Raw genomic sequence first — 25,788 nt, 5'->3', positions numbered from 1 at the left:
GCAAGTAGCTGTGCTGTAAATACTGTTCTAAACTGGCACACAGCGTCCATCCTGATTTTGAGACTACAGCAATAGCAATAACTTGGTTGCCCATAGCATTAGGACTTATTTCTATAATATATGGTTTTATTAAACAGACTGTGCTCAGAGTCTTCAAAATACTTCTAAGTATATACAGTAAATACTGTTAAGATCTTCTTTTTACTAGGAATTCAGTTACATTTCTGACCATTGTGGCACAGCTGTAGGAATACTTCTGGTATGAAATGATATCCCCAGTATTACAGACACTGTGAGGAGTTTGATGCTTTCTCAAATCAAAGACTACCCAAAATAGGGGACTGGGTTTGATGATTCCCATCATTGACCATTTGAAGATGTATAGGAAAGATTATAGGAATGGGGTTATAGTCCGTTTCTAGTATGCATGTTATAAGGATGTCCAAGCATATTCTTCCATCTTCTGTTAGTGAATTGGTTTAGTTATTTGTAGTGGACTGTTGTACTAGTAGATAGGGATGTATTTTTTTCTTCATGAAGGGGCATAGCTCTTACTGTTCTCAAACGTGATTTTATTTGAATTGTGTGCATGATATAGGATAGTACGTACTCTATTCAAATTAACTGTGTTCAACTGTTCAATCCATATTGTGCAGGCATCCTTTTATTTGGCTTACCTGTGTTCTTCACATGCTTTGATATTGATAGTAGAAAGGCACCTAGTGGCTTTGATACCTGTGATGCCATTTTACAATAGGAGCTATAAAAAAATTACCTTCACTATCTTCCCTATATGAATGACACAACAAGAATAAGACAGGATAGTCCTTTCCTTCAAGTGGCATGCAGTCGCACTTCAACAGAATCCAGACTACAGAAGGAGAGAGGACAGTAGGAGGGCGCGCACATGGGATATGTCTCTGGCACTGTTAAGTTTGATGCATTTGCTACATCTTTACGTTTCTTTTTCTTTTTCTCTTACTTTTTCTCTTTCTTCAATTATATTTTAGCTATTTTCAAGAGCGAGTGGGATTTGTGAGAAGAAAAGGATATAAAAAAAAAGAAAGGGAGAAGCAAGCAAAGATGAAAAATCTTCCATGAGCAGAATGGGATGGTGAAAAGGCAACTAGTATAGTACAGTAAAGGGTAACTGTAGTCCTCGGAGGAAGTCAGTGAGGTGGAGAACAGGGCCAGAATTAAAAGGCAGAGGTGAACAGGGAGTGAACACAGCATGCTGGAAGACAGAGCTAGACGGACTCCGACTAGTGTCGGACATGAGCTGAATATGGCTGGTTCATGATGCTGGGGTCAGTTTGGCAAAATCAAGTGAAACAATGACTTAAAACATTTTTGCCCCACATCTGTATTTGCAATCACCTTTTATAGACTGTCTGATAAAGTTACCCAGTTTCTCTACATATTTGAAAATAAACAGTGGGGTTTTGTTTAGTTTTTAACATCATTATTATTCAACCTATTACTCGAAGTAGTTTAATTTCATTCTTATCTGTTTTGACAGCTGAATCTTATCTTCCTGGTGATCACATTGTGCAAAATGGTGAAGCACTCAAACACTTTGAAACCAGACTCTAGCAGGTTGGAAAACATTAAGTAAGTGCTTTGTGTTCAAGTATGAGAACTATGATTATTTTCTGATTGCTGAACTGATTGAAAGCTACTCTCCATTAGGAGCACATGCCATTGTCTCCCAGCAACTGCAGATGTCAATTAGAAGCAAACAGAACCAATCCTGCTTTCGTCACATTGTTGCTGTAATGTCACAAACACTGGTCAAAATTAGATAATTTCAGCCTGGAACTAGTGCCAAGAAACTGTTTCACGGAAATGCCACAGAACTGTAGTAATTTCATTTGCATTTAAAATGCACTTCAAAAATGATGTTCCTGTTTGCATGACTGATATGATTATATTAAGTTTGTTTTGTTAAATGACTTTTTGATTTAGGGATTCTGAGCAGTTTCTTCTCGTAATCCTGTTCTCCCAAGAGAATTGACTCTATTATTATTGTTAACTTGAAGATTATCTGCTGTTTTCATGCTAATTTAACAAATGTTTACTTTATCTTGGTGCTGTACTGTAGTATCCCTTTTGCAGAGTAATACAAGTTTTATATAATTAGCAAGGCTTTGTCAGCTCTTGATTCTTTAGATAGTCTTTTAGTGTATCCTGTATAGCTTTACGTTGTACCGAAGGTTTTTGTTATCAACACTGAAGGGATGGTGCAACTTTATAACACTAAGGGTTGGATGCAAAAGAGTCTTAGAGATTTGCTTTGAATGTTGAAAATGGCAAAGGGAAATTTACAGTAAGGCTAACATTGTGAACTAGATGTTACGGATAGGTCAGTATCAGCTTCATTGCATGTTGCATGATGAGAGAGAGAGCTAATCTTTAGCATCTCTCTCTTTTCTTCCTTTTCCTCTTTCTGTCTTCTCATCCACACCAGTAATTACCGTGTTTGTGATGGCTACTATAATACGGACTTACCTGGGTAAGACAGAACCCTACATTAACAAATTTCTGGCATGATTTTTAACTTTACAAACTCGGTCAATATTGTGGATTGCCCTTAATTTTAATTAACTAATTCTGAGATACCTGATTTGCTAAAGATTTTTTAACTATTATATGCCTTTATAATTTTAAATTGCTTGCCTCTGCATTTTGAATTTTCTAATTTTGACTAATTTTTATAGACATTTAAAAATGCTCTTATTAATTTCTGTTTCAATTCTGTCTAATAATTTTGTTTCTCTTTTCTGCTTATAATGCTTTCTAGCTATGAAGATAATAAGCCATTTATCAAGTAAGATCATTAGTTAGATGTGGAATTCACTGACTAAATTCCCTTTCCCTTCCATTCTGTGCCGTTCTCTACAGTTCCTTTTCCTTAACCTATTCATGATGGAATCTTTTTTAGACTATTCTATAAAGCAATATCCATATTTTTGCCACATTTCAGCAGGGTTTCTTCATGTGGAAGTTAGATCATCTAGCTTCAGTTTAGCCGAGTTTATCAGAGCATTAAAGATTTGGGCTCTAGGCTTTTAATCTGCTGTTTAACCTTTGTGCACTTGTGTTACATTATTTGGCGTCATATGGCAGCACCACTGTTTAAAATGTATGGTGTGATTAGTGGCTAAGCCAGATTTATCAATCTCTTTTGTAAAAGCAGATAAGACAATGGCGTAGCTGGGGTTTGCACTATACTTCTGCATTTCAAAATATTTTTGACATCCTATGCAGTTCTTGAAAAAGAAAAAGGTCATATCTACTCTTGCGGTTTCCACTGGAGACTAAAAGTACCAAATGGAATTGTTCTTTCTTTAATAGATGAAAGGTTAAACCCAAGGAATTTTTACATTTGAATATGAACCTAGTAAAAGTCAACTGCAGGAACTGAAATGTTAATATTGGATTTGGCAACATGCAATCTTATAAGTAATGATAGTAAAATTAATTTTCTTTTACAGATCCTGGGTCCTGGGTGCATTTGCTCTCCTGTGTCTTCTTGGCCTAACGTGGTCATTTGGCCTGCTGTTTATCAACGAGGGGACAGTTGTGATGACGTATCTCTTCACAGTATTTAATGCTTTCCAAGGAATGTTTATTTTCATCTTTCACTGTGCCCTTCAGAAGAAAGTAAGTTACTGAAAACATGAATGTGTGCTACCTAACTCCTTAATAAGACCACATATTTTCCTTTAAAAATAGAGAAAAATATATAAGGTTTCAAAAAGAGGAGTATTTTGAAGTAGTTTGAGGAAGGTACTAGGATTCAAACCCAAGTCTTGCTCTTTGTGCTTCTGAGAGTTGTTTAGCTGCTCTGTGGCCTAGATTGGATTAAAAATGGATGCAGCGTTTCCAACCCAGGCTTGAAAAGTCTTGAGGCTTTGGGAACAAAATTATTATAGAAAATGTTTAACATTGGTAATGTGGTATGTATGATTTTGAATTTATAGCCAAAAGTCCTTTATGTGTTCATGAAACAAATCCTGCCTGCAGCACTGAAAACAAAGAATCATTTACGATATGAGCCCATCTCAGCCAGGAAACACTCTCTCAGATCAAGGCAGAAGACCTCTCTTGAGATCCCATTAAGCTGCCACATAAAGCTACTGGTGATAGGCAGGGATTATGCTATGAGTGCTTGTTCATTACAAAATTAAGAGAGATCTAAAAACTAATTTCATTGTGAACTTCAACACACCTAAGAAAAAAGTAGTCATTAACAGTAGACAACTGCTAACGGGGACAATTTTCTAAATACGCCAGCATAACTACTTCTTTTCAAGTGTTTGCCTCCCCCAGCAATCCAACAGCTAAGTGTTCTTAACTGGAAAAACTGGAATCTCGTGGCAAGCTCCTTCCCTGATGAAGGGATGTGCTGAATTAGTTCTGCTCCCTTTTTCCCAGTGGGAACAGTGGGGTCCATACAGAGCATATCTGCTGTGGAGACAGAAAGCTTACAGGGGAGAGAGGAACAGACAGGAGAGAAGGAAGTGAAGGGTGCAGCTAGGTGGGATTCTCTTGGGGTTTTCTGCTCCCCTTTTCTTCCCCAGACTGAGAATGGAGAATGTTTCTATGGATGCCTTAGAGATGCTTCAGTGAAGGATGAAAGAAAACTGCTCATAGAAGGCATGGCAAATGAAAATAATGAGTTGAGAGGAGAGGGGAAGGGTAAACGTCAAAAAAATCACAAACCACATAGCATAGGACAAAATGCAATAAATCCTTCATTTGGAAATACCCAATTTGCAATATTTAGGTTCTAAACATTTTTACCAGTTTTAGGCAGGAGACCTAGCAGTTATTAACTCCCATTATAATTAGCTCACCAGAGACATAATTAACTGATATTTATAAAGTGGTTTGAGATCATTGCATAAAGCATTGCTGTGTAAGGGCAAAATCACATTCTTGCGTGTTCTAAACTATACCAGCTCTAAGAGTATCAGTGTCTCTAGATTTGTTGTAGATAATGGCTTTCAGACATGTTTTAGGGAAAGATCTGTGAGACAGAAAGGATTTTATCCAGATGAACATGGCACTGCTCTCATTCTGAGAGAACAAAATCACACTTAGAGAGGAGATTAAGAAAAGAAGAGAGGGAAGAAAATGAAAACATTTTCAAAATGCAAATAATTTCTAGATTAGGGTTTCACATAATGTTTCCCTTTTTACCACTTGTATTGGACTTGAAAATCAAAAACAGATTCATTTTTTATTTCTTTTTACAGCTGTGCATTGTTTTTATATTAAGTGGAGTCAGCAAAAAGCAATAGTAAAATACCAGTCAAGTGTGAAAAAGCATAACCTGGAACAATAAGATTTATACCTGAAAGAATGTTAAAGATGCCATTTAAGATTTTTAAGTTTTGATGCCTTTGACTGGATATCATCCTATCCTCTGTCTGCATAGCTAATGTAGTCTTTTTATTCTTTTATTACTAGTTGGTCACTAAATTGAACAGAGAAATAGAATTGTGAAAGTGAAAACTATTATGTTTCCAGTTCTGACAGTATGATAGTGCTGTTGCTTCCATCAGTTTCCAACAAGCTATAATTTAGAAATAATGACAGAGGAATGCACAGTACTGACAGATAATGTACGTTCACAGCAATATAGGCATTAGGCAAAACCAGCCCTGGAGGGTGGTATTTGGGTGAAAATATAGTTTTGATTGCTATTGTCTCTACTATATAGTGTTTTGAAGCATTTAATATCCATTAATGTTCAGGAATGTATTTTCTTAGGTGTTATACCCTCTAGTGATGATATATATAAACTTACATTTTTCAGAATACAAAGTTAAAGATTATAATTCTATGTCCACGCATTTCTGTTTTCATTTTTGTAAATGTGTGTTTTGTGCTGATGTAGGTAGCGGTTCACTTAAAATATGTAAAATATACTTAAGAAAATTGAGTTGTTATCCCTAGATTGAAATTAAGGCACTAACCATTCAAAGTTTCCTCAGCCTTGTTGTAGCTTGTAGAAATATCACATTATGTATTCCATGATCAAAGTTCTTGAAATACTGAAAAAAGCACATGGCATAGACAAATCTACATAATTTTTTGCATTTTCCCCTCTCCCCTTTTTTGGTTTTACATACACATAACTTTATTTTCTGTCCCATATATTTTGTAGGCCAAGCAGAATTTACAGATTAGCTGAAACCTCAATTCTCAGAGAAACTTAGGAGTCTCATTAATATAGATGAAACTCTTGGATTACCAAGTATCTGGTGGAAGATTTATGAATTTAGACTTAGGCATCTTTACAAGTTTTATCCAATGTTTTCTTTCACTGATGCTGTAATGTTGCCAAGATGTGTGTGCACTTGTATATCCTGATTACTTCTATGACAACGTTAATATATATAAATTACAAAACAAAAGTTTCCAGTAGTTCATTGGAAACAGAAGGTGAATGAATGCAGGTCAAATACAAAAACACAATCAAAGAAACAAAGAAAACCACCAGTTCTGTTACTCTATCAAGAAAAGTCTTGTTTGAACACACTCATCAAGTGTGTTCAGACTTCTAGGGTCAGCAAAGACAAGGATTTTATTTTTTGGTCCTAAAAGCGAAAGATGCTTCAGTTCTCAGCCTTTGTGTTTCAAATTCTGGCTTAGAGCCCCTGCTGGTGCCCCCATGACTGCAGCTGGCTCTGTGGTGGGAGGGGGCAGTGGTGGTTGTGAGCCTCGCGTAAACCTGAAGCAGGTGTGACCAATGAACTAGTAACTGTTTGAGTTACCTGACCTAACTTTATATGAAAACTTGTTTATATAGTCCTTGCAATTTAGAGTCCGATCACTTCAACACCCTTTTATGGAAAGGATAACTTAAATGGATAGTGTCAAGAAACACAAAGATTAATTACCTCAGCCCTTCTTGCATGCTAGGATGGGAAGATGAGCTTTCTATGGTTTATGTACCAAAAGCTAATAGAAAAAGGACTGTTTTCATCCAACATTCAGTTCAGGTAAACTTAACTATATTAATCTACAATATGAAGACAAAAATAATCCCATAACAACTCAGTAACAATTATTCAAACACATCTGAATGAAGTACATGTGTACTTTGGAAATAATCTGTTCAAAAATCCTGGCTGGCTGCCACTGAGTAAGGTAGAATATCTGATTTTGTTAATGGCCAGCATTTCAATAGACAAGAATTACCCATTTGCTTGAAAAACAGTTGAGTATTTTCAATGCAAGATTCATGTCTTTTTGCCAGTGGAGATATCTGATACTATTTTTTGCGCTGTGTTTTTACGTCCTCTTAGGTACGTAAGGAATATGGGAAATGCTTCCGACATTCCTACTGCTGTGGTGGACTACCAACTGAGAGTCCTCACAGTTCAGTGAAGGCATCAACGACAAGAACTAGTGCTCGATATTCCTCCGGCACTCAGGTAACAAAGATTTTGACAGCAATTTTTAATTAACCTTATTTATAAAAAGCCTACTGAGATGTGTTGCAATCAGAAGTACTAATTGTCTTCTCATTAATGTCATTTAGATGGCAAATACATACTTGTATATACTTGAATTGATTTCTTTTTAAAGATTTCCTTTTGGTTTGGTCTAAAGCAAACACCTTATTTTTTCTTGTAATTAGGGGCTGGTTTAGTGGAAACTTTGTACCATCATGTTTCATCTAAATTAAATTTAATAAATTAGACTCTTAATAACAAAAGATGGAATTTCGCTCTGTGCTAGAATGGCTTACTTTAGGCCAAAAGAAATACAAATACTCTACATAATAGCACATAAGTCAGAAAAAATCTTTCTGTGACTTACCATGCTTCTGTCTCATTGCTTTATGCTAACAGAGTCGTATAAGGAGGATGTGGAATGACACTGTGAGAAAACAATCTGAATCTTCTTTTATCTCAGGTGACATCAACAGCACTTCAACGCTTAATCAAGGTCAGTCACTGGGAACATTTCAGTTCTAGAAGACTTAAATTTTATACAGATTTTATATCATTTAATTTAACACAGAAGAATTGAAAAGAATGTGTTGAAAAAAAATCTGGAACAAATGTTCTCTGAAAACAAAGTTTTAAAGTCATCCACCAGCACATTTTAAAACCATTTTCCCTCAGCTGGCCCCCACTATATAAGTTGAATTCCTCCATTTGTGGGAGTGTATTTAAATAAGTTTCATCAATAATTTAACTTAAAAGCAAGATCATAATTTTAAATCCTTCCTAACCTTTATAGGTTTAATCTGAAACAGAAATATGAGTGCAGTAACATTTTAATGAGTATTTGACTATGATTTTTAGGTGCAGAAATTTTCCCAGTGAAATCTAATTGATATCATTTCTATGCAAAAGATGTCTGTAAAGCATTTATCTTTTTTATTTCAAAGAGCATCGTACCTGTCACGTGGGATAGAATCCATAATCAGGCACAGAGAAGCCAGAACTTCAAATTTCTTATCTCAAATAGACTTTGAAATCTGTAACTTCATTTTCATATCCAGTTAGAAGACAAGGGTATTAACCAAGACAATGTCCCTTCCTTTCTCCCCTTCTCCTTGTGTTTTTTTTTTTTTTTTTTAAAGCAGTTTAAGCTAAGTAGTGGAGGGAAAGGCTGCTCTGTGCAAGCTAAGCTCACAGCTTATTCTTCCACTCACATCCTTAAGAGAAGAACATGTAGTTCTGACCAGTTCCTGCACAACTCAGAAAGTTTCAGCTAGAAAATTCAGTACCGTCAGGGCTGCTGTAAAGCTCCCATGAACCATGGCTGGCAAATTTTCCTCCCTTTTGCTTTTTTAAAGATTCAGTGGTTGGGACCTGTACTTAACTCATATTTATTTTGGAAGTAAAAAGTGTGGTACTTTGCAAAAGAGAAAATTTCAAAAAGCATGATCCTACTTCTGCTGTTTGGTGTATAAAGATGGATGAGACTTGTGTGTCTCACTGCTCCCCCATCTGAATCATTATTATCCTCTGGCAAAACCAAAATTAACTAATTTTTCCTAAGTAGCATTTTTTTTTTTCATTTATTAAAACCCCATAGATATGCCAGAATCCCAGATAAAAGTCTGGGATTTCATCCTGGTTTGATTTCTCTGTCTCCCAAGGTATGCTCTGCTCAGGCTGCAACCTCAGGTAATTCAGAGTTGAGCACAGATCTTGGAATTTTCTCCCTGCTTTGGAACTCCAGTCTCAAGTCACCTGAGATACTCTGTCATGCCTAGAAAAAATTGATATTGTCATGATTCAATTATAATAGTTTTGCTATCTTAGTGATACATACATGTAAGGGTAGTTTAGTAATTATTAGCAAGTGTCATTTCATAAAATTCAAGGTTTTAAAGGTGGCAAAATATTTGGATTGAATAACAAAATTCTCTAACTATAAATTACAGGTAATAATTCAAACCAAGATTAAACATATTACACCAAAAAAAAAAAAGTCTAAATGTATTTGAGTTAGTATTTCTAGTAGTATGTAGATAACAACTGAAAAAAGCTATGATAAAAACTTTCTTAGTTGTTCACTGGTATAAACTTTCAAATAACATTGGCATAATCAGGCAATAAGTCTCTGAATCTTAGAATTTTCTGCTTCTTTGAACTACCAAGTATCTATGGTAGTACAAAAGCATTAATATTTGAAATATATACTGCCTTTTCTATTGCCAAATAAAAATACAGTATAAAAATATAGTTGGCTCTTTAGTTGTACTTGGGTCTATGATACACTGATCCTGATACATTGCTGTGCAATGCAATAGAAAAGGAAGTAGAATTTTACTTTAATGAAGTGTTTAAAGTAAGTTTTAAATAGCAGTTTTTCATGTTTTTTTTTTTTTTTTTTTTTTTCCTGTGTGTGTGTGTGTCAATTTTCCAAACAATTATTCTTCTGGTAACTAGAAATCAGAGCTAATAGACTTTTTAGTTTTCAAATGATGCTTATTTTTTTTTCTAATTCTTCTGAATTGTTTAAATGGTATTGCACTAACATGTAAACTGTGTTCTAAAAAATCTGTTCATTCCTGTAGTATCTTGCTTCATGTTGCACTGTTTGTAAACTGCTTGTTTAAAGAACAGTTGTCATTCAAGGAATTCTTTTTTTAAAACCTGGCAGATAAATTTGCTTTCCCCTCAGCATGCATACTTCTGCATATACTAGGATATGCTTGCAGTTTGTCATCCACTGTCTGTTTGAAAACAGCAATTCCCTTCCACTCTCTGTGTGTTTGTCATAAAGTGAATAACAGCTCTGATCCATCATAAGAGATTTTTCAATGCATTTAAATTCAAGAAATTCAGTTCTCTCAATTCTGGGCAGAAGTGTTCCATAATATCATTTTAGAAGTTATAATAGCTTTATGTGGTACCTTGATCTCTACACATTTAATTCTTGTGTAACAGTGATTTTGTATACATTAGTAAATGTCACTCTCACCAGATGTTTACTTTGGGGATTTGGACAGCACCTGTGAATTACTGGAATCTAACTATATTTTCCTATTCCCATTTTAAATACATAGCTCAAATACATTCAGAAATTTTCAGCTGAATTACATTTGACAAGTTCTACATGATTCATGATGAATAAAAATTATTCTTTATTGAAATTGTCAGAATAAAATCAAAGAACTGACTTTTTTTCTGTTTCTTTTGCTTTAGGAATGACTGGCAATTACCTACTAACAAACCCTCTTCTTCGACCACACGGCACTAACAACCCCTATAACACATTGCTCGCTGAAACTGTTGTATGTAATGCCCCTTCAGCTCCTGTGTTTAACTCACCAGGTGTGCTTATACTTCCTGAGTAAAACCGCTTTTCTTGGCTCGCTCCAAATCCCTTCTTTTCCCTAGATAGAAACTCAAGTTGTAATACCCTAGCTATACATTCTGAATTTATGTCAGTTTGAGAAATACAGTATTGCCTGTCAGCTTGTAAAACTGCACTATATTATAGTAATGCCTTTGCCATAACAGTATTTACCAATAATTATCCATGTTTTTAACACAGGTGGCATAAATCTTAATATACTATTACAGGACTGACATCACATGGTCCGAGAGCACATCTTCAAGATATATATCACTTAGAGGTATCATGTCTATGCAATGTAAGGTTGACTCGAAAGCTTGCTGAGAAAAACCTGCTCATGGAACAGATTAGATACCAAAGCAGTGCAAGGCATCTTGACACCTTTGGATACTCCAGTGTAGAAAATTGTATCCAGCGTCAAACAGACCTATAGTATAGTGCAGCTTTATGGTAGATCATTTCCTTTAGGAAAATCATGAGATTAACAATTAGAACAGTTTAGTTCTGAATGAATAAAGGGTGTCATCACTTACCTAACGTTTTGTTGTTACAGTATCTAGTTGCTTTTTTTTAACTACAGTGCAATTCATCAGTAAATATCTAGCAGTTACTGTTAGATGAGTCATAAGATCACTTTAGTGTAACTGGAACGATAAATCTTTGGTAAAGAGCTCATAAAACCTTGTTTCCAGTTTTTATTTCAAGTTTCTTTTTTAACTGTACTGTAGTTTCTATTTTCATTCTCTTGTTTTCTTACTTTCCTTATGCTTTCCTCTAGCAACCTACAGAGAGACAAGTATGGGAGTAAAACTTAACTTTGCCTATCAAATGTAAATTTTTTCAGCATGATTTTTAATGGGCACAATTAAAACATAACTAGCGGTCATGAAGTAGACTCAGCGGGCAAGTGGTTCACAATTTGCAAATGAAATGTTTCCACATTCAAAAAGTACTTGCATACTGCTTTTTGGAAAACAACATGAGGTCTGTAGCAAACCCTATTGGTAACAGAAGTTATGGAATGCTGAAATAATTTGCTGTTTAAAACCGAAGCAGTGTCAAGCCGAAATACTTAACAATTTACTTATATTTTTACATTCCCACAGTAATCTTGCTACAGGCTATGGAAAGATTTCAAATGAATTACCTGATCATGGGCAACAAAATTTGCCTCATCAAACGAATTTAAATATATTCTAGCATGCTTAACTCTGCAGTGTATCATAGAAAACTCATTTTGGATTATCAGATATATTTTGGTATCTGTTTAGAAAAGAAAAGAGAATTAAAATTATAGAATTAAATCACTTTCATGAGGGAAATGAATGCCAGCATGTGGTCCATGTGTTGTCTACTTTTATAAATGCCATATGTTCTGAGCAGCTAAATCCATTGCAAGAAAAATCTTGGAACATATATGAAATTGCAGAACTACAAAATTGTTTAATCAAAGCTTAAAGAGACCTTTCAAACAACCCTCATCACTGTTTAAATCAATACACATGAAGAGGAGCTAACAATAACAACAATACAAAATGATTTGCAAATTACTTAGAATTTATTTGGAGATTATTACTCTATTTTCTAAAGTTGAAGACAAAAATCTTTTCTTGAGAAAATGCAATTACTTTTTAATTGAAAACAATATTTTCCAGAGAAGATTGAATTTTCTAGGATAAGCTGCAGCTTTAATTATGAAAAACAAAATAAAACAAACAAAAAAAACACAGGAAAATACATAATCTTTTCCAAAACAACTTTTTCTTGTACTCCTCCAAGCCTTGCATATAATGCAGCAGCCTCACAGTGGTCAGTCTCATTTCAGTAAAGTCACTCCATTCTTTTTTTACTTCTAGACATATCTGTAGATAAAGTGATTTTCTAGGAATGCTCTAACCATTCGACTTTCCATGGTTCAGACTCTTTAGTTTCTTTCAAAGTTTTTTTTTCTTTTTTTCTTTTGTTTTTTTTTTTCCTTTGCTTGGGAAGCACTGTGCTGTCATAGTTTACATGTCTTTGTGTCTATAGGAAATCCTTTTCTTTATTGTGCCCCCACTCCAAAAAAAAAAGAAAAAAAAAAAAAGAAAAGCCAAAATCAAAAACATAAAGACTTTAATTATCATAAGACTTCATTTTTTTTCCCCCTTAACTTCTTTTCATGTTTCTAGCAGACTTACCCAATCTGTCATCTCTCCAGCAGCTATGAGATATCAGCCATGGCTGATTTCCTCTTCCCATTCCACAACTAATATTTATTCTTTGGTTTAATTTCTGTGACCCATACTTACAGAAATTCCTAACATTTCTGCATTTGACTTCCATGCCCATGGTAACTGTGGGCCTAACTCTTAATTAACTATTCTGGTTCATTCAGCGCTGTCACTGTGACTGATGCAGACTGCAGGCAAACTTTGACCTTTAGAAGCCTGGGGCCATTGTTGGCAGACAGAATATTAGTGCAAAAAAATTACATTAAGTGGGAAAAGAAAAGCTGTTATTGCTTCGTAATCTAATTTGCTGAACCCTTGCTCTGACTAAGTTGCTGAGAAGCTCAGTAATTCTTCATCATGTTACAATAAATCATTTTACTTTCTTTTATATATCAGCTACTCTTAGGCCAGATAGCCTGAGCAGACAGACATGATGTGAGTTGTCCAAAGTGAGTCATTCCACCTGCTGTCTATCGTGTTGTTGGATGGTGCTTGTGGGCCCTGGTCCCTGTAGTGTGAAAGATGGCTGTCCTTGTTTAACATAAATTCTTTGTATTTATCCATTTTTTTCATTCTTTTCTTTACTTCATCTCAAAAAAAAAAAAAAAGGAAAAATGTTAGAAATGTTGTTAAGTAAAGTAGTTGCTTGCCAGTTATGTGGGTTTATGTTGTACATTTACCTTCAGTTATGTCTGTGATCTAATTCCTTTTTAATTTAGTGTTGTTTAGGACAAATTCTGTTAATTTTCTTTTTCTAAATCACGGTGGTGTACTTCAAAACATAGATGTTTCCAAATGAATTGCTTTGCATTACATATGCAAGGGCATGGAGTGAACAGTTCCTTGTGGAAGAGTCACAGAATTGACATAAATTAAGAAATTAAAATGCCACTATTCCCCACAGGAAATACATGTTACTATTTTTAAATGCATCTTTCCTATAAGGTGTGCAACTGTTTACATTTGGGAATGTTCAATAACCTTACTTTCCTCAAGTCTTACTTCCAAGTACAACTTTGTCCTGAACTACATTAAAGAATTTGTTTAAGAAAAAAAAAAAAGTGATGAAAAGCACATCAGACAATAACCAGTGTTGTCCTTTTCTGTTTCAGGACATTCACTGAACAATGCCAGGGATACAAGTGCCATGGATACTCTACCGCTAAATGGTAATTTCAACAACAGCTACTCATTGCGCAACGGAGACTATAATGACAGTGTGCAAGTTGTAGACTGTGGACTAAGCCTGAATGATACTGCTTTTGAGAAAATGATCATTTCAGAATTAGTGCACAACAACCTGCGGGGCAGCAGCAAGAACCACAACCTGGAGCGCACGCTGCCAGCCAAGGCTGTGATTGGCGGGAGCAGTAGCGAAGATGACGCCATCGTGGCAGATGCCTCATCTTTGATGCACAGCGACACCCCTGGGCTGGAACTCCACCACAAAGAGCTTGAGGCCCCGCTCATTCCTCAGCGGACTCACTCCCTTCTGTACCAGCCCCAGAAGAAAGTGAAGACCGAGGGAACCGACAGCTATGTCTCACAACTGACAGCCGAGGCTGACGACCACCTCCAGTCCCCCAACAGAGACTCTCTTTACACAAGCATGCCCAATCTCAGAGACTCTCCGTATCCAGAGAGCAGCCCCGACGTTGAAGAAGATCTCTCTCCCTCCAGGAGGAGTGAAAATGAGGACATTTACTACAAGAGCATGCCAAATCTAGGAGCTGGCCATCAGCTTCAGATGTACTATCAAATCAGCAGGGGTAATAGCGACGGCTATATAATTCCCATTAACAAGGAAGGATGTATTCCAGAAGGGGATGTTAGAGAAGGACAAATGCAGCTAGTGACAAGCCTTTAATAGTGTAGCAAAGAAATATTAAAGGCCACGTACAAGTATTAAAAGACTTAATTGGCCCTGTGCAGGCTCCCTCGTATCTGCTTGAAGAGACAATTCTGTTGACCCTGTGGTTCTCCGGTGTAACGGGGATGACTGGACCTCGCAGTTCTGTGAATTTTTATAAAACAAAAACTTTGTATATACACAGAGTATACTAAAATGAATTATTTGTTACAAAGAAAAAAAATACCAACAAGGTATTTTAAGATATCTTCTGCTGCTGAATTTAACAAAATTGTGAAAAAAAAAAAAAATAAACACTTTCCAGCCATTTTACTGCAGCAGTTTGTGAACTAAATTTGTAAATACGGCTGCACCATTTTTTTTTCTAGGCCTACATTGTATTATATACAAGGCGTAGGCTCTAAAATCCTGTGGGACAAATTTACTGTACCTTACTATTCCTGACAAGACTTGCAAAAGCAGGAGAGATATTCTGCATCAGTTTGCAGTTCACTGCAAATCTTTTCCATTAAGGCAAAGATTGAATACATGTCTAACCACTAGCAATCAAGCCACAGGCCTTATTTCATATATTTCCTCAACTGTACAATGAACCGTTCTCATGAAAAAAATGGCTAAAGAAATTATATTTTGTTCTATTGCTAGGGTAAAATAAATACATTTGTGTCCAACTGAAATATAATTGTCATAAAAATAATTTTAAAGAGTTTGAAGAAAATATTGTGAAAAGCTCTTGGTTGCACATATGTTATAAGCTGTTTTTCTTACGCTCTGTTCATAGTACGGTAGTATGTTAAAAATGCAAGTTCTACCCGTTTTCACTTATTTTTCACTGTAAACAGTGTTCTGCTTTTACAAGTTAGTTTTTATTCTTTTTTTTTTTTTAATTTTTATTGCCAAAAACATAATTTGGGGAGAAAATTGTTTTAGAAGCCAATTATGCCAAGCCTTGCACAAATTTGGTATAGCTAACAAAGATTGTAACTCAATTCCCTGTTCATTCTTTAATCAGTGTTGGGTGGTAGGGGGTAAAGGGGACACTGGACACTTCTCACAAGCTTTCTCGTGAATAAAGGGTGCCTGTCCTTTGAAAAGATAAATAAAACATAACTATTACTCTTCCATATTCCTTCTGCCTATATTTAGTAATTAATTTATTTTATGATAAAAATCTAATGAAATGTAAATTGTTTCAACAAAATTCTGCTTTTTTCATCCCTTTGTGTAAACCTGTTAATAATGAGCCCATCACTAATATCCAGTGTAAAGTTTAACACCTGTTTGACAGTAAATAAATGTGAATTTTTTTTCCAAATAGGTAAAATGTGCATTATTATGTACGAAGCATAATTGGCATCAGCAGTCTTTTGACCCAGCTGTATCCTGCTTAGAATGGCTTCTCTACATTTCATGATTTAAGTGTTGAGAGTACAATGGAAACTGTCTATGTAGTTCTACAGAAAAGAGTTCATCTTTAGTTACTATTCATTACCTTAGTCACAGTTGAATAGGATCAAACTCAGATATAGCAGGGTCATTAGGAAAATGTACTGTGATTTCATATATTTACATAACTTCTAAGTAGACATCTGTACTGAAATCAAAAATAAGGTGGTAAATACCACCATCGTATTCTCAGCAACAGTAATTAGCAGTTAATTATTAGTGATGAAGATATAGTCTTATAGTGGGGAAAACATGAGTAAGCAGCATTTGGATAGCACTCAGAGTGCTGTACAAATAATCAATCCATCACGGCACCGCTTTAAGTTAGATAAATAAGCATGACTGCCCCATTTTTATCAGACTAGAAAACTGCAGAAGGCAGCTGATGCCCAAGATGTTATCAATAAATCGGTGGCAAAACTGGAAGCCTGAAGTCTTTGTTCCCAAGCCTTTTTTGTCCCTCTCAACCAGGGCTTCTCAAAGATAATGCCAAGGACTTCATTTTTTTTTTTTCAACTTACAAAAGTGTGTTCTTTCATAACACAGAGGCCATGTTTTCATATGTGGCACCTGTGACTATATGTATGACAACAGCAAAAATTCATCTGAAAGCCTTTTAAATTCTGTTAGCTTCTAATGCGCTGGAATATATGAATTTGGAATGTATATCGATACACACTGCTTTTGTGTAGGTGCATTTTGAAAAAGTTTGGATTTCAGAAAAATATTTTGGGCAAGACTTCCTGGTGTTGAGACAATTCAAACTTTGTAAAAAAATTTCTGAGTTGAGATGGAACCGTACAGTTCAGATAACCTCAATATGTCTGTAATTGGGACTGTGGCACTGTAGCAATTGTTGAAGATAAAGGCATCTTTACCTTACCCTCCTGGTAACTCTTGCCAATATGTTCCTTAATACATAAAAGTTACTATCTTTGTGGTAGAGTCACTGGAACATTTAAAGTTTAATCAGAAACTGTTTACTTCTGTTTAGCAGAGATGCTTTAAAAATCTGAAGTCTTTGTGAAATAAGGATTTGTTCTGATTCAGGGTATACAGCAGACGCTTCGGAGCAAAATGATTCCCTTGGTCTGTCTGGCAACTTAAAAGCATACTTGCTGCCTTCTACCTAGGAAATCATGTCTTAGGGATTTAAAAACTGTGGTGCTCAAGTAATTATAGTACACGATCTAATAACATCACCAGCTTTCAGCAGAATATTCAGCCCTAATTCGAGCAAGTACTTCTTTGTGTCACGTGTTGTCTAACTAAAGGTGGCGAAACTACATGCCAGAAAAAGGTTTGTAGCATTGTGATCTTAAAAATATCTTCAACTGCAAATGTAATGCGTATACATAAAACAAGAAAATTGAGCTGATGAACCTAAGATGAACCAGCTGAACCTAGATATCATAAGGGAATTCTTTTGTTAGCTTCCTTGTAATGTAGATGTTGCTTTTTAGTGAGCCTATTTTTTTTTCTTTTTTTCTTTTTTTTTTTTTTTAAATGTTATACTAGTGAGTGTCCCGTGTTTAGTTAGCAACTAGCAGCCAATACCTTGCCAAATTTCTGTTGGTGTAACTTCTCAGTGTAGTAGGTTACAATACAATTATATGGCTGACAGCTTACTGTAATTTATGTTCTCTCTCACGTTCCTGCCATCTTGTCTTGGGATCAGAAGGACAGAAGAATTGAGAGGAAGAGTCGAGAATAGTGAAATAATGACAGCAGAATTAATGGAAACAAGTGTTTCTTCAGGGTCATCAGTTAACCAGTTCCTATGATGGTGCCAAGGATATGCTGCTATTTTAGGCACTGTCTTTCAGAAGAGCTGTAATTTTCTTATGGCTAGTAATCTCCTGTTAGTATCAGTGTTAACCCTACTGGCTCCATCCAATTCTTCCTTGTAACTTCAGTCCAGTTATATTCCTGCAAAAGATTAAATGGGATGTGCATTTAGTGAACTGTTGTATAATGGTGCTATGCATTGTTTAATATAAAATACATCTCAATTCTACATAAGTGAACCATAACATGAAGAAATGCAACATTGGTAATACCTTTATAGTTAAAATTATTCTTTATCTGTGAATTCTACAATACACCTTTGCTTCTTTTAAATTGGAAATGAAATTACTAATAAAGTTTACATATATTCACTTATGTAGGCAATAAAAGGTGTTTCAAATTGACATAAATTATGGATAAAATACGTGTCATATTTTATGTCCTAATTTTTAAGAAAAATTTCTTTCTGAACTACGCAGAACAGACATTAACAGAAAAACAACAAAAAGTAAATGATCCCTGTGTACTGTTGTTATCCCACTTTGCCTCAAGACTAACAAAACTTGTCTTCTAGAATTGATTATATGACAACATATGCTAGTGTAAAATTTTATCCCTGAATAAAATTATTTTTTAAATCAAGAGAAGCTACAGGCAGATGTATATATATCTATATATACATACAGACAAGTACATTTCCATGGGGGTCTTAACTCACAAATTCTAGGGGATGATGGAGAATGAAAAGTGCTGGGACACAGGTGCTCTTCAGTTCCACTCTGCTGTAGCCTTGCAAGGACACTTTAGACCTTCAAAGACACAAAGGGAGCTCACGGTGAAACATACATTAGATTTTTTTTTTTAAAATAGATGGTGGCAGTCACCATCCACATTTATGAAGGTCATTGCTACCATTACAGTAAGCACGAGTCTTGCTGTATGGATCCAGATTTATGAATGCTGCTAGCCTGCTGGGTCTCTACCCTAGAACTGCATTGGAGGTTGGAAGCCAGCTTTGTACTGAGCTGGGGATAAAAGTTACCACCAACACAGTGCTGGATGCAAGAGCTTTGTGCCTCATTTATATAAACATTGTAAATTAGTAGGAATTCAATTAGCAGATCCAGCTCAATCATCCAGCTCTGACAAAAATCTGGAGTAAAGGTTCATTAGGACCCTGTCCATTTCAGCAGTGTTTTTTTTCTTTTACTCTTTTTTTTCCCCCAGTAAAATACCTCATGCGGTTTTTAGAATGACAACTTCTAAATCCCTTTATTCATGCAGGATAAATTCTCAATGGTATTTCATTAATTCATGCCTAAGAGCATTAATATCTCTTCTTACTGTATTATGTCATCATTAATCTCAACTGTACCCCATCAAAGTTCCTGGCATGTGAAACAGATCACACCATGATGCAGCCAGAGTGGTTAGAAATGCTATAGAAAATCATACAAGCCTCAACTCAGCACCAAGGAGATTTTAAAACACCATTCCATGTAATGCACCAGCTGCTGAAGTCTTTGGCAGGGGATTGCAGAGTGGGGAAGTCACAGTGGCAGAAATAACATTCAGAATAGGTAGTTTTATCAAAAAAAGTTCTTCTAAAGCAAAGCTGATATAAATTTTAACCATTTCTTCATTGGGTACGTCTCCTGTCTGTTGGAGTAGAAACCCTGCCTCAGTGTAGATGCTGTTCTGCAAACCAGTTTAAAGCTTAGAGATAGCAAAGTTGAGCACAGAAACATCTGTGTACATTAAAAGATCTGATTCACAACAGTAAGCACAACATCCTGTGTCATGAGTGTATAGTTAAGGAGAGGCAGACTGAATAAGAAACATTGAATATCTATCTGGAATAACTGTCCCAGTCTTGTAGCATACAAATAGCTTTAAAATATCTTAATGTTGCTGAACTTTCGGCCTCCATGATTGCTTAGGAGAATGAGTCCCAAAGGTTAATGAGGTTTTTATGGAAATAATTCATTTTCATTCACTTTGAACAGACCACTTTGCTTTTTTTTTTTTTTTTTTTTTCCATTTTCAGGATAAATAGAAAAATTTCTTAGCTTGTATTCTTTATACTACTTATTGTTTTAAACACTTCCCCACTGTCTCCTATTACTTGACTACTTGCTAAACAAATCCTTGTTTTCAGACTCCTCCATTTTTCTAATTGTGTAGTTGCCAGTCTGCAGAATTACTTTTTGCCAGAATGCTTTAAGAGAAAGGGCAAACCACAAAACTGTTGGTGGATTGCTATATCTGATTTATCGCTGGAATTGTATTTTCTATTCCATCTTCCACCCCACCACCCCAACACACATGCTCCCACATCATATTTTGTCTTCATAGTATCTGTTCACAACACAAATTTTTCATCTAAGTTGATCATAGCAAGTAATGACCTGAATAATTATGGTTAATTTAGAACCCAACAAAGCCTACAGATACTTCCAATTATTCCCATGAATGTGTGCCCAACCCTGTATTTGTCAGCACTGCATTTCATCTGTATCACACTGCCCATTTATTCACTTTGTTAACCCAGGTCATTCACAATCTTCCCTAGTTCTGATTAACTGAAGTAATTCTCTGTTAACAGCAAATGTTGCCACCTTTCAGATAGCGTGTTCATCCCCTTTTTCAGATAGCACCAGTTTTAATACAGAGTGTTAGGGCACTATACCATTAGCCTTTTGCCATGATCAAAAAACCTGACCACTTAATCCTGCTCTACCTCTTAGTTTCTAATGCACAATTGCTTCAGCTTTCACTTCCTGAACACTGTTCTGCTTTAATGACCTCTTGGTAGGGATATTTTTTTCTTTTTTAAATACAAATAAATTACATCAACCATTCCCTCCACCTCCATCAGCTGCACGACTGGTTTAACTTTAGTGTATTAGAGAGGCATGATTTTCTTGCCCTGAGCATTTACAGCTCTTTCAGCAGCGTTCCCTCTGCACTGCATGCTTACATACAGAGTTTCTACATGTCAGACCTAAAAAGCACTTACTTACCAAAGTGAAATTCAGATGGAATTGAGGCACTGAAATCCCAATATACATCACTCACAGGTACAATGAACATCATTTCAGGGGAAGAAACAATTCCAACCTTGTAGACACATACATTTTTGTCACTAAGGATATTTTGGCATCCCACATTCTGCTGCTGCATGTCTGCAGCCACACCACCACAGCAGAGGTGAGCCACAGCAGGCACTATTACTGCCCTCCTTGTGTGTGACAGTGCAGCCTCTGAATGCCACAATCTATACATTCAGTTAAAAAGGGGCTCCTTCCCCCCTCCTGCTGAAGTTCCTGTCCTGACAATAATTACAGCTGGAGATAGGAGAGAAGGCGTGTGAATCTGTGCAACTTCCCAGTGCAAATGTCACCATGGAAGCTCTGCACCAGGTCCAGTGATGCCCAGTTTGTGTTGTGAAAGGGTCACAGATTCCACCTGCGCAGATCCAAAACCACCACGGTTTTTGACACAACATATATCACATGTGATGTGATGGGGCTGTGTGACTCTGATCATACAGCTTCACATGCACGGTACTGGCTGTGCACACAGCCCGCAGGGAGAGTGGGTGCATCACAGCCAACGTAGTGCCAAAGCTTGGGTGGGCTCCACAACGCTGAGGTGTGCTCTGGGCCGCAGCAGACTTACTGGCCCTCATTTCCACATAGCTTCTAGCTAAGAAACTCAAAGAGTCAAACTTGGGCTGGCCAGAGTATTTAGCCCCTTGGCATGCCACTGACAAGCTGCTCCTAGTGACCTACTTCTTTCCGTGCTCAGTTACAATCACTCTGCTACTGCAAATGCTGAGACAGGTATGCAGCTCTGCTTTTCTTTCAGGCAGATGTGACTTAATGTGAAGCTCCTGCTAAAAACCTTCCTGAGGAGATCCTCACTGTAGCTGCCATGGCTGGTGACAGGGTTGGCTCCATGAGGAAGCAAAAAGACACGCAAGCTTGCATGAATCAGCGATGGTTTCTGTGCACTTTAAAGGCTGCCTGGAGAAGCCAGACGTGGCCATTTTTTTCAAAACATGAGGGGGGCAAAAATAATACACAGAGATAGAGAAGAAAATAAAGGAATAAAGTGAGGTACAGGAGTAATTTTGTTCTCACGTTTCCCACTACTAACTGCAGCACCTTCAAAGCAACACAGAAAAAAATCTCACCAGTGTCCATTCATCTGGGTTGTTTGACGAAATATGCCAGTTTAATGAAGCATTTCTAACTCTTCAAAAATGTTCATTCATGTTAATGTCCTAAATACTTACTCTAATAGCATTGCCAGATCCCAACATTCTCACAGAAAGCAGAGTAGAAATGCGCCATTCCAAGCACGTCTTGACATTTTCAAAGAAGACTTGCAAAACTGGATTTATCCAAAACAACTTATTTCAATGACCAAAATTCTCCTGCTGCTCATACAAGACACTGAAAATGAAGAAAACAGTCAATACACACAGTGAGAGAGAGCTATTTAAGCATTTGCCTTAGCACAGGCTTCCCATATGCTACACAGAGCTACGAATGCTCCCTTCCCTGCTGAGACTGATCAGTGCAAATGAGGCACTGATACCCATCCAGAGGTGCTGCTGATTCGCCTGGTATCCCACTCCTCAGCATTACTACAGGAATCTGGTCTGTGTCCACTCTTAAAAGCTGTATATCTGCAGAGACAATGTTTGTCTCATACACAGAGGATTTCTGGCCTAAATGAACGCTATGAGTAAGTGAACATGTAAGTAAAAGTGACACCTATACATAAAGAAGGCTAACTCACATTTATAGGCAAAACTGGTCTCACAGAGTGCTGTGTGAATTTCTCATGGACCTTTTATGATCCAGCTCATGGTGTGCATGCTGAGACCGCACTTAATGCGCCTGCAGAAAGAGAGTACCAGCAGCTACAGCCCAGGCAGTCTGACATCGAAAGCAAGCAGGTAGCTGCTGCAGGGGGTTCCTCCTAAGTCTCAGCAAAAGTTTGTTGTAGATTAACTGGCACTTAGGGGACTGCTTGGTCTCCCCACGTCAAGATAAGAACATACTACATGCTGCTTATAGTTATAAGTGTTCTAATTAGGTCGACTTGATTATTGTTCTGTGGTTTGATAGATGCTGTATTTAAAGTAATTTCAGGTACTAATTTTTAGACCTTTTTTGTGAACTAGTAAATCAAGTGCAATTTATTCACAGAATTATTCTTTTCTTTCTTAATGCCTATTCCCTCTGGCTTGTAACTTTAATTAGAACCTGCTATCTGTTCATATTGGTAATGGTAACAGTTGTCACTAGAGTACAGATGCATAGATTCAGCTTATATTTCCACTTTGACTCTATATTTCCCAGCTATACATCTGAGAATACCATCCATTAATGCTTGATTTCACTGCCACCTTGAACTCCAGACTCTAAACACTAACAATCTTATTATTTTTTAACCATCCAGTAATGCATTTTCTAAAGAATAGAAACTTAAAAAAAAAAAAAAAAAGCCTCATTTGGAGATAAATATAGACCTGAAAAGGTTATTCGGTCCATCTGGATTTCTTTTTTATTGCTATAGATTTTCCCAAGGCAGTATTGTTTCTTGAATAATTATCAATCTAAGCAATTGTGTGCTAAAGTAAGCTGATTCATTCATTAAATATACGCACAGAAAAGCTCTTGGTTGGGCTGGTAAAAACAAACAACTCTTCTTCTCCTTTCCACTCCTCGACCCTTCCCTAGAAGGGATGATTACCTTGAATATTGAAGTATTTGATTTGCATTTGTTAGGAAAAAGAAACATAAAATATGTTTCTGTGGAGCAGAAAGATTATACAGGACCTGGAAAATCATTCAGAAAACACTACTTGTATGTGGTTTGATTATTTACACACTGATTTGCAAGTTTCGTTGATGTGAAGGGAGTCTTCCAGCATCTAGTTACAGCTGGGTTTAAAAGGTTTAAAGGTTTAAAAACCTTGCAAATTTATTATACAGACAAAGTTTTCCTTCTAATAAAAACTAAGTCCTTTTTCAGTATATGATATGGAAAAAATATCTATTTTACATATTTTCTAATTAAATATATCAGGAAAAGAATAGCTTTCAAGGTCTCTGTTCACAGAGATACAGCCAGGCCGCTCTTGAAGCAGTCTGCATACCAGCCAGTGTACTTTGTGTAAGACTAGCAACACTGGCAGTGAGCAGGGTTAAGAAGGTATCCATTAGCAAACGTTGAAATGAAGAGAATGTCTCTTCATTGCCTTATGTACTCCATGGCTGGTACAAAGTTGCATTCAGCCTAGCAAATCACATCTTCAAACCCCAGCACCATTTGCCTGCAGAACAGCTTTTCTGCTGAGTGAATGGTGATGATGCTTAATCAGGCGAGGGGAAGGGTTGCCTCATGTCAGATACTTACCATTTGTTTATCCTCCAAAACAGGAAAAAGGAAGGATGTACAGTATCTCCATATGAAATGGTGGATCAGCATGTTGCTGTCTGCTGTGTACCACAAAATGAAGCACAACAGGTTATACACTCGAGGAAAAAAAAAAAAAAAGGTAAAAAGGTATCTTCAGACAAACAATATAGTGTTTAAACACAGCAACAAATCTGCTCGGTATACTGAAATTTATGAGGCAGCAAGACTTACTGAAAGCATCCAGTTGAAAAAAAACAAAACAACAACAACAAAAAAAAACACTATGAGGAATGAAATTTAATTTTGTGACTCCTTCCTGGGAGAGATCATGAGGATATCTGGTTGTTTTTGGTGAACTGTGGCAAAATACTATGCCGTAGTGATACAGCTCTCTGTGAATATTTTTCTGAAATACCAAAAGATTATCACCATCATTTCAATGCAGATATGAGGCAGTACACACACAGACATTCTGTTACAACGCGGGGAGGCACAGGGCATGCAGAATCTGCTCAAATATATTTTGACTCCACTTATGCCGATATGAAATCAGCATATTTTGATTGAGGTCTGTCGGATTATTTCGGACTTGCACCAGTTAACAGGAACAGAGTGAGGTTTGCTGTATGGTACTCTCTATTTCCTGTCACTTCTCTCTGTTGCTCATCCCCTCTGTTTCATTACCTTATCGCAGAGCCAGTGCTGTTCCACATCCATGCTCTCCTACTTGTAGCATCACTGGTAAATTTAATGCTCACTACTTAATCACTTTTCTCTCAACAGGTAAAGAATAATAAAACAGTTGGGGGGTGGGGAATGACAAGATTTAGCGCAATATTGTCACTTAAGAAACAAGATATTTTTATTTATGCATATTCAACTTCTTCCATTAGTGGAATGACCCTACAAGTAAAGGAATCCAGCTCAACCTGTCTAGCAGGTAGAAAATAACCACTACCACATACTCCAAGGCTAGCACAGACCCACAGGAACATCTTCAGCAGGAGGAAGAGTGAGGAGAGCAGAAGATAAACAACAAGGAACATGTTTTGCTACATGTTCCTTGTTGCCTTGCTTTGTTCTGCAATCAGCAACAGACTACTGTTAACCACAGTAAAGCCTGGAGCAAAGCCCTGGCAGCCACTTAAATCAATGGCAAAATTTTTTGCTGACTTCAGTGAGATTATGATTTCTCTT

The 25,788-nt window shown here is 36.5% G+C and overlaps 1 protein-coding gene and 1 long non-coding RNA gene across 7 annotated transcripts in view; one reads left to right on the top strand and one right to left on the bottom strand.

Moving 5' to 3' along the window:
* ADGRL2 (adhesion G protein-coupled receptor L2) overlaps positions 1-16,990 on the top strand; it is a 356,834-nt gene extending 339,844 nt beyond the window's left edge. For 4 of the 6 annotated variants that reach the window (XM_050712254.1, XM_035537717.2, XM_035537719.2 and 1 more), the window contains 5 exons: positions 1,520-1,611; positions 3,495-3,663; positions 7,320-7,448; positions 7,869-7,965; positions 14,162-16,990. In XM_050712254.1, coding sequence (XP_050568211.1) covers positions 1,520-1,611; positions 3,495-3,663; positions 7,320-7,448; positions 7,869-7,965; positions 14,162-14,916 — 1,242 coding nt within the window. In that variant the 3' untranslated portion in view covers positions 14,917-16,990. The remainder of the gene's footprint in view (positions 1-1,519; positions 1,612-3,494; positions 3,664-7,319; positions 7,449-7,868; positions 7,966-14,161) is intronic. The other 2 variants (XM_035537718.2, XM_035537721.2) reach the window with 1 other exon arrangement.
* A 615-nt stretch (positions 16,991-17,605) lies between these two features.
* On the bottom strand, positions 17,606-24,675 carry LOC118243588 (uncharacterized). Its single transcript, XR_004777290.1, has 4 exons — positions 24,589-24,675; positions 22,454-22,613; positions 18,872-18,962; positions 17,606-18,294 (listed from the first exon to the last, which is right to left on the bottom strand). It is a non-coding gene; the product is annotated as an uncharacterized LOC118243588 (long non-coding RNA).
* Positions 24,676-25,788: the final 1,113 nt, after the last annotated feature.

The sequence above is a fragment of the Cygnus atratus genome, chromosome 8 (assembly GCF_013377495.2).
Source record: "Cygnus atratus isolate AKBS03 ecotype Queensland, Australia chromosome 8, CAtr_DNAZoo_HiC_assembly, whole genome shotgun sequence".
Classification (NCBI taxonomy): Eukaryota; Metazoa; Chordata; class Aves; order Anseriformes; family Anatidae; genus Cygnus; species Cygnus atratus.
Note: the sequence above shows the minus strand (reverse complement) of the source record. Positions and strands in the feature narration are given on the sequence as shown.